At 55.9% G+C, this 9,085-nt stretch overlaps 1 protein-coding gene and 1 non-coding gene across 2 annotated transcripts; both read left to right on the top strand.

Annotated features, from left to right (window-relative positions):
• Positions 1-2,655: 2,655 nt before the first annotated feature.
• Positions 2,656-4,543, top strand: VDBG_06039 (conserved hypothetical protein; the record flags this gene model as incomplete). Its single annotated transcript, XM_003003551.1, has 4 exons — positions 2,656-2,701; positions 2,805-2,905; positions 2,962-3,538; positions 3,609-4,543. The coding sequence occupies 4 exons, from the start codon at positions 2,656-2,658 to the stop codon at positions 4,541-4,543; spliced, it is 1,659 nt and encodes a 552-aa protein (XP_003003597.1).
• Positions 4,544-6,343: 1,800 nt separating this feature from the next.
• On the top strand, positions 6,344-6,477 carry VDBG_15124. The gene has a single exon. It is a non-coding gene; the product is annotated as a tRNA-Gly (tRNA).
• Positions 6,478-9,085: the final 2,608 nt, after the last annotated feature.

Here is a 9,085-nt window from a genome sequence, read left to right as displayed (position 1 = left end):
GGACAGCTACTATTTGCTGTTGTGCTACCCGCCCCAGGGCAGTCGCTGCCTATGATGCTAGAGCTAAGGCGCGGCTCGAACGTGCGCTGCAAGCATCGTCTGTATGGCGCCTCGCCGCTCTGAGCCCCTGCACATGAGATGGGGTGTGGATGGGCCATGTCAGATCGTGACGGTTGTCGCTTTTAGTACTTCGTTCATTCTCCTACTGACGTGCGGGCGCGTCTCTGATCGATATGAAGTTTGACGAATCAGCTCCACAAGGCTTGTAGACCACACTACCGCGGGAGAAATGGTCACGGTGGCCACACTTTCCATTCAGCTCTCTCGCGATGCTCCGCGTTCCTGTAAGCGACGTTCGCGACGGCGGCGGCACCGAAACCCCACGCGGCCTGGCCAAAACTTATGCTACCCATGGCCGCAGGGTTTTCTTTTTCTTTTTCCTCCCGGTGGGGCCCAAAAATTGCCCATCTCGCCGCTGTGTTTTGTTATCCCAGTTGAGATGGGCGGGTTTGAGGTTACTTCGCGTCGCCGTCTTGTCGTCTGAAACGGAACGAAGAGTCTCATCCCATATTCTTCTCCGGGGCAGCATTCTCCCCTCAGGTTCCTTTTGCACACCAATCCATAGGCGAGTGAATGAAGAAGCTTGCTTTCCATCGTGTATGTGCCAACGTTCAAGCCAAGCGATAGCCGTTTTTTTTTTTTTTTTTTTTGGGGGGGGGGCAGACCAGATCTGCCGCTCTCTTGATGACCGAAGCATGCGTCAGCCGTAACGGAGTTGAAAAAACTGCTTTAACAGGCGACGGTGCGGCGCCCATGGAGAGCCCGGCCACTGTGCGTATGTAAGTTCGGTCTTTAGTGCCATTTGTGACGCTGGAGTCCAAAGAGCTCCACCTCATCTGCCGCTCCTCAGCCTCGGAGGGAGAGGAAAGGGGGGGCGTGCAATGTTGCCGCAGTGGGTTTATGGGCTTTGTGACTCGGAGCAGCTCAAATGTGCATGGACGCCTTTACTGGCATATGGATGATTTAACTTTCGCCACGTGAGTCGTCTCTTAGCTCCAGACTTTGGTGCTCACCCATAACGCATGAGAAGGGAGACGTACGGAGGTCTTACTCCTTTCGTGGGTGTGACTGTCGACGGAGATGCGCGTTTCGTGGTCCGGCCGGATGAGTGCTCAGCCTCATGAATTTGACGAGTCGAAGGTTCCGAATGGCCTTCCAGCTCGGAGGCCAAATCGTTCTTCCTGTACGTCTCTTCACATGGTGGGGTGCCTTTGGCGTCCAGTACACCCTCCAGAATCTCATGCACACGTCCAGTCTCGATGAATAAGCGTCGTGGAGAAAGAAGAGTCCATGCATGATCGTTAAACGCTGTCAGGTATCGGCAGGGACAAAAGTCTTGTTGCTTGGTAACCAGAGTTCATGGCGATTCAAGTTGCGACTCCATGCTGCGGCAGATGACGCTACGCTGCCAACAAGGCTCCCAGATGTGTCCTTTGCCAGCTCTCGCGTCGTGTTGAGGTGATCCGGGCATTCTGTGAGGTAGCTTTGCTCCCCTGAACTGACAAGACGCCCTGATCATCCGTGTGTCCAATGTCTATTTGGTTGGAGCCCTTTGGGTGGTGCTGTCTCGTAGTATTCTTCACGAGTGATTGAGTCAGAGGGACAACTGGTCGTTCAGAGTTTTCGTGTGCATTTACATCGATTCAGGGCGCGAAGGGTTTCGTATGCATCTACTGTGCAATGACAAGGCTGTGCCTTGATAAAGGTGACTGATGCAACGTTGATAATAGGGGCGGGCGAAAACGCGTTGAACCTTATTGCCAAATTTGGCCAAGGTTTTGACATTCTCGGAATTCGCGGATGAGGAGACGAGACGAGACTTTTTCTGATGTTGCCAATCTTCCTGAGTTCCTGAGGTATACTGCATGCCCCCCACACCTAATGGAGCGACATGACAGCCACTTGCTGTAGACTCTCGTGTACATGAGCCTCCAGAGGTATGTTCGCCTGGCTTGGTGTTGTTGAAGACATGGCATCGAGGGATGTGCATATTGGGGGTTTCTTGAGGATCGTCAGCCGCTGTTGATGTGGCACTCAAACTGGCAATATTGCACCCATGACTCGAGCAATCTGGTCGGAAGACTACGCTGTAAAAGCGTGAAGAAAAGAGTGGATTGTCGACTTTCAATGCTTCTTCGTTCGAAACAATGCTTCCATGGAGTTGATTTGTCCTGGGATGGTATACGGGAAGTGTCATCAGCCCTGGTGTCCCAACAAGAGACGGCGTGGTCCTCGGTGAGTGCAGTCGCGCTGTCCCGGCCGGTGAACCCACCGAAGAGACCGCTAATGAACCCAGCGGGAAGTACCGCGCCCCGCCTGCAATTGCTTGCCCTCCGCCTCCCTTTGAGCATCTGCCGAACTTTGATCCTGCCACTTCCCCGCTGCCTAACAGCGCGTGTCGGCCCCAGGTACCTGGACCCTGCGCTGCGGGCATTCGCAACGACCCGAATCGCGACTCAAGACGAGTCGCCAGGCTGACGACGCTCGCAATTGTTCATGAGCACCGTCCTCCCATCCGCGATCGCAACTACGGCATCAGGCTCTGCCACAACAAGCTGATCAAGCTGTTGCAGACTAGTCTGAAGACTGTTCGCCATGGGTTTAGGTGTGCTCGAGTCGAAGACTCTCGACCATGTTCCTGGTATGCTTGTGGCCTCAATTCCCATCTCCTCGCCGTCTGACCACGCCGGATGTCAAGGAACACGCTGTTTGATGATGGCACCGACTGACATCTGGTGGTACAGGCACGACGCGATACTACGATGACCCTTCGCAGCCTCAGCCGGCCAACGGTGCCAATCGCGGGCTCAAGGTCGACGACAGCGGTCCAGTACCCATCATCCTGGTACCTCTCCTAATCCCATGGACTTCGATCGCCCTGGCTGACGAGTGCGACAACAGATCCCCCAGCCCTCTGACGACCCGAACGATCCTCTGAATTGGCCTTTGTGGAAACGCGATCTCATCACCTTCGTCCTCTCTGTCACCGCCATCTTTGCGACCGCCCTCGGTCCCATATTGGCTGCCAACACTGTCACGCTCGCCCTTATTTTTGGCACGACATTCACTCGCATCGCTATCCTGACAGGGTACTTCCTCCTCGGCGTTGGTGCTGCTGCCGTTTTCTTCGTCCCGTCCGGTCGTATCTGGGGCAAGCGTCATCTGTTTATCTTTGGGGCCGTCGTCCTGGTAGCCTCGTCTGCCTGGGGCGGCTCCGTCGGGACCAATTACGAATCCTTCATCGGCGCCCGTGTTGTCCAGGGCATCGCATGCTCACCCTATGAGACCCTTGTCAACGTTGCCGTTGGCGACCTGTACCCCGTCCACCAGCGCGGCCTTCGCATGGCCTTCACGAACCTGGCGGTCTTCGGCGGTGCCTTCTTCACACCGATTCTGGTCGGGCAAGATCACCCACAGCATCGGCTGGGAATGGACATTCTATCTGACCGCAATCTTCTGCGCCATGTCGCTCGTGGCCGTTTATCTCATGTGTCCCGAGACCGCCTATCGCCGTGACATGTCCCTTAACACGGACATGATTGCTGAAGACGATAAGACTCATCTCGAAAAGCTGTCGCCAGGTCTGGATGCTGACCCCAGCATCACCAGCGACGGTGGCGCGGATGGAAAGCTGCCGGATTCTGCGACAGTCTCTCCTGCGCGCGCTACATCGCAAGATGCAAGTTACCGCGGCGCGGACACGCCCAAGAAAACATACATTGAATCCCTTGCACTCTTTGACGGCAGGAAAACGGACGATTCGTACCTCGACCTGCTTTTACGACCTTTCGCTCTGTTCGCCCACCCGGCCTTCATCTGGGGATGCCTCATTCAAGGCACCATGATCGGCTGGACAGTCTTCATCGGCGTCATCGTCGCCGCCGTCTTCCTCGGACCTCCTTTCTTCTGGAACGAGGTCAGCGCAGGTTACGCCTACCTCGGTCCCTTCATCGGGGCCCTGGCAGGTTTTGCTATTGCTGGTGCTCTTTCCGACTGGAGCGCCAAGTACATGACGCGTTTGAACAAGGGCGTCTACGAACCTGAGTTCCGCATCGTTCTCGTACTTCCCATGTTCATCATCGGCGGCATTGGGCTGTACGGATTCGCCCTGACGGCTGGCGAGATCCTGGGTGGCAAGTATCACTACTCCGTCCCGCTCATTTTCTTCGGCTTCGAGGTCGCCGGCATGGTCATCGGGGCTGTGGCGAGTTCCCTGTACATTGTCGACGCGTATCGCGATCTCGCTATTGAGGGCTTTACCTCCATGATTATTTTCAAGAATTTCTTCAGCTTTGCCCTCACGTGGACTGCGTACGACTGGATTATCCAAGGCGGCGTCCGCAAAACGATGCTGTCCATCGCCAGCGTCCAGGTCGTCATCTGTGCCATGAGCATACCAATGTGTAAGCCAACTTTGTTCCCAGGTGTCCTATCCAGAGGGTTTGGTACTAATAGCGAGCAGATATCTATGGCAAGCGAGTGAGAGCCTACTATCACAAACACGACATCCTCTACTCGACAAAGAAGCTCGCGGGACGCTGAGCTGGCAGACGTGGTCAGGCTGAGGCTGTGCTTGCAGTACTAGTCGAGTTAACTCTTTAGACATCTCTTATGTTGATCTTTTTCTTATTCTCTTGTAAGCAGGAGAGCTGTGGCTTCTCCTCTGCAGAGCATGCTCCGGCTAGCGGCTTGCTCTTATCATAGATGCTTGCTCGGCCCTGGTTTGGCGCGGCGCCTGGTGTGATAGATATACTCAAAGTTTAACTGGAACCTCCGACGACGTCGCCAAAGCCCTGAAAGTCGTGTTCTGCGACCGATGGCGTGAGAGTGAAGCATATTAGTCCCTGAGAAAGAAGTCCCGTCGTGACACCACAATGTTTGAAAGCTCGTCGTCCAGCTGCGCCGTGGTACATGACCACACACCTTACAATGCATGGGGCTCTGGTACTTACCCGATGTTCTCGAACAGGCCGCAGGCCTTGGCTAGAACGATTAAAAGGGACAACAGGCCGTTGTGTACACGTCTACCACAACCATAGCCTTGAATGTGGGAGAGTCCCAATTGCCACGCCTTGTCACGTGTCAGCTGCACACCAAACTGTTGGTGATCAACATAATGTTTCTCCCCACAAGCCCCCCTTGGCGTGGCGAATTCTCATCGACGATCTGGACGCCCATAAACCCGGGACTGATCGATGTCTTCTCCCTTGAATGATAGTCCCATGGGTGATATAGAAATCGAGATGCCGGAACGGGCCGCCACTCCCCATTCTCCCTCCCTCGGGGACGACGAGCGGCACAGCGCCTGATCATGATGGGCGCGGTCTAGGCAATCCTTGTTTTCGCGGGCCAGACTCATCCACGGCGGTCAGCTGGATGATTTCCTCCGTCAGCTCGCAGCACTACTGTAGGATGAACCCTCTTGACCCTCCAAGACTAAGTGAGCTAATGCGAGGCATGGACGACGCCCTCGTCCTCGAACCACTACGATACCCGGGGCGCGAGGCCCCCAGCAGATTTCGCCATCTGTCCACCGCTAGATGCACCCAGGACCTGGTAGAATCTGAAATGAGGCCAAACGGCCATTGTGACCTTTCGATTGCCCAAGTCGGCCAGTGGCAATGCGCATATCGTCCCGAGGTCTGGGCCAGAGGACACGGAGGCAGGCCAGGCAGCCGAAGCAAGAAGTCAGATGGGTGTGTGACCGCCTGGTCCAGGAGTCTGCTCAAGCCCGCATCCCCATCGCCATGGGGTTGCTTCTGGACCCGAGGCCCCGGACTCGAAACCTGGAGGCTTGCTATGCAGAGGTGTGGGGGATGATTAGCCGGCATCCCGACGCCGATGCGCCGGATCCCACAGTCGATTTTGCGTTACATGGTGCGAGGTCTGTGGCCATGTGGCTGGCTTGCCAGTGCTGGTTTGTCTTTTGGATGTAGAGCAGCCGGGTTGGCATAGGCCCGCCGTCGTTTGGTACGAAGTTTCCAACATTCACGGTAGCGGGAGGAGCGGGCGGTGCGCCAGGATGTTGAACATTTTGACGCTATGTTCAGATAGATGATGTCTGAGTGCCATAGATACGATTCAGTGAGCTACTCGAATGCATAGCTCTGTTCTCGCATTGAGCGAGGTGTGAGGTTCGCATTCGTACCTAGGGACCTACCTTAACGTGCCATGCTCTTGAAAGGGTGAGCCGGATTGTCTCCCCGTTGCTCCTGCCGTCACCGCACCCGCGTCGCCGGCTGCCACTTCAGGTAGAGCAGGCACCTCTTGAGCAACAAGGAAGGCGTCACTGGAGTAGTGGTTAACTCGTTGCCCTCCCACAGTAGAGAGGCAGAAAGTGCGTCTTGCGCCCCGAAATGTTGAATGATTCACTGCTGACCAAAATTAATAGCACTGGTTCGAACCCGGTGTGACGCACACACCCCTTTTTGGCGGTTCCCACACCAAAATGGTCTCCTGGCGTGAGGAAGTCTGGCGACGCTGCTGACCGGTCAGGTAGAATGGATCTCAATGAGAAGGATTTCGCTTGGTAGCGACGGCAACAAAAGTCAGAAGGCTGTGGAAAATGACAGAAGCACGGAAGGCGACCGAGTGATGACCGACGAGCGCCCCCCCTGACCCCAGACAAAGAGAGCCGGTGTCCTGACATCCATGTGATATCGTGTCATTCAAGGGTCCGGAACAGATTGCCTGGCGCCGTAAAATGAGACGACCTCCGAGCGCGATCCGACATTGGCGGTTGGGCGACGCAACACCCTCGCCCGTGTTGGTGCCCAACGACCAGAAGCCCCTGGGCGTAACAGCGCCGGCCAGGCTTCCTCAACTCACCGACTTCAGCAGCACCGGACAACAAACTCGTCGATTTCACCTTGTTTCTTTGTTTACACCGCCAGGCCAGAGGCGGCAAGAGCTCTTCACGGCCGAGTCTCGGGCACGAATGAGCTGTGCTGGCCCATGTCTTTGGACGTCGCTAGCGGCGGAGGCGTAGGAGGCGTCGCCGATGCTCCGATCCTAGTGAAGCGAGTGTCTAGTGGTTTCGACGCAAAAAAGCTGTTGCTAGTCGGACGCGGCCTCCGGGACGTTCTGATTGGCGTCGAACCAGCGCGCGACGCCGAGATTTGTTGTTTGTGTGATACGACAGGAACGACTAGTGAAGGAAGTAAAAGTGGTCCCGATGACTGCCGCATACTTGAAGCCATCAACAACAGCAGGGAGAAAGATGTTTTGGCACACATCAATTTATTCCTAGCTGGCCTCGAACAGGCGCTTGCCTAGTCATGGGCGCTTCCTTCACGGCATCCTTGGGGAATTCAGCACAACACGCCCATTTTTGAGTGGACAGCACCTTGCGGCTCGTTGCCGTCCAAGGCCGCCGCATCTCGCCTGGTGGGTTACCGAGCCTTCAAAGCGTGGCCAGGTCAAGATCAGTTGGCGCAAGCACGGTGTATGTACATGACAAGGCTGGGATTGTCAGCTCATGTGTCTTAGTATCTCGGTGTTTCCTTCGGGGAAAGGGGGGCGGGCCATGGGAGTGTTTGCTCCAGCAGGAAGCGCGTGCGTCCCTCTTCCTGAGCAATGCGCACGAGGCTAGCGACCTCTGCTAGACCTCCAGGGACACGAGGCTGGCAGGTGCATGCATACCTGGCCATGTCTACAAAGCAAGCGATGTCACTTGTGTTTCAGAATGCCGGCCAGGCCATAACAAGCAAAACGAGAGAAAAGAGCAAGGCGGGCTGCCTTGTACTTACGCAAATGGATTACGAGCGGGCCTCGGGGTCTTTCGGTGGGGTGATGGTGCCGAGGCCCTTGGACGGAAGCCCTTGGACGGAAGCCCTTGAACAACGGAAAGCCTCGGGAGCATGCCGGTGCTTTGGCGAGATAACTGGCAGCAGATCGATCGATACTGATCCGTAGTTTGGGGTGAGATCGGGCGCGAGTAGTGCGCATCTTAAACGGCGGCCGAATCAGGACCCTGAGCCTATCAGGACTACTAATCAAGTGGTCCATTCACTCCATAACAACCTCTGAGCTGATCCAAAATAGGTGGGTCAAGCTGCGAGGCATAGCGCTTGGCTTGGGCTGCCCGGACAGACGACACCAGGTACTTTACATACTGCCTGGTAGGTAAGGTAGGTAGTCGCAGAAGGACGCCCCTCTTAGCACCTTTGACCGACGCTTTCCCTGTGTGGTCAAGGAGGTCGAGGAGGGGGACTTGCGCCGAAGGATAGGGTTGCGCTCCTGCTCCCCGGTGTTCCGCGTTCCCAACCGAGACCATCGACACTGCTTGTTCAGTAAACAGAGGAGCAGGGAAACGAAAAAAAATGTACCCCAGGAAGGCAGACGAAACGGAGGCCACACGTTTGACCCCCCGGGACTCGGACTTGGAAGAAATTGCCTCACCCTGTCCTTTGCGAGTCCCCGTGAGTCGACGGCGTCCCTTTGTCGCTCTCGTCCCCGCTGAACGACCACACGTCGTCAGCCGCCAGTCATCGTGTCTGGCCCGCGCTACCAGTTTGAGATGAGGTGACCCACCACAATGCTCCCGTATCAATTGCCCCTCGCACTGTTCCAGGTCCACGAAAGGCCCAACAGTCGCCATGCTATGCTGCACTTGGATGGTTTTCGTTTGTGGGACAGACGATCAATCGAAAGAGATTGCATGCGCTAACAAACAGCCGGCTTTGCCGTGTTGTGTAAATGGCTTGTTGGACGAGATCGTCAATGACCACATGATTGAAGAGACCGGGCACTTCCAGCGGCAAGAAAATCAAACTGGTGATGTTGATAGGCGGCTGATGTTGGTTCGTGGGCTGACACTGTAGCAGGAGATCATCCTCAGGCTTCCTACACGACGCGGCATGCAAACTTGTCTTTATTAGGTGGACGACGGTCCCAGTGCCCCTCCTGCCCCCTCTTCTTTTAGCAAGCCTGTTCCCTGTTTCTCCCTTGGACGCTGCTCACTCTGGAGGTGCAGGTGGACCGCCCTGGCGCACCCCTATGACGTCGCTAGTCTGAGGGGAAGTAA

Source organism: Verticillium alfalfae, genomic scaffold (genome assembly GCF_000150825.1).
Source record: "Verticillium alfalfae VaMs.102 supercont1.7 genomic scaffold, whole genome shotgun sequence".
NCBI lineage: Eukaryota > Fungi > Ascomycota > Sordariomycetes > Glomerellales > Plectosphaerellaceae > Verticillium > Verticillium alfalfae.
The sequence above is the reverse complement of the archived record's forward strand: the minus strand, read 5'-3'. Positions and strand labels throughout refer to the sequence as shown.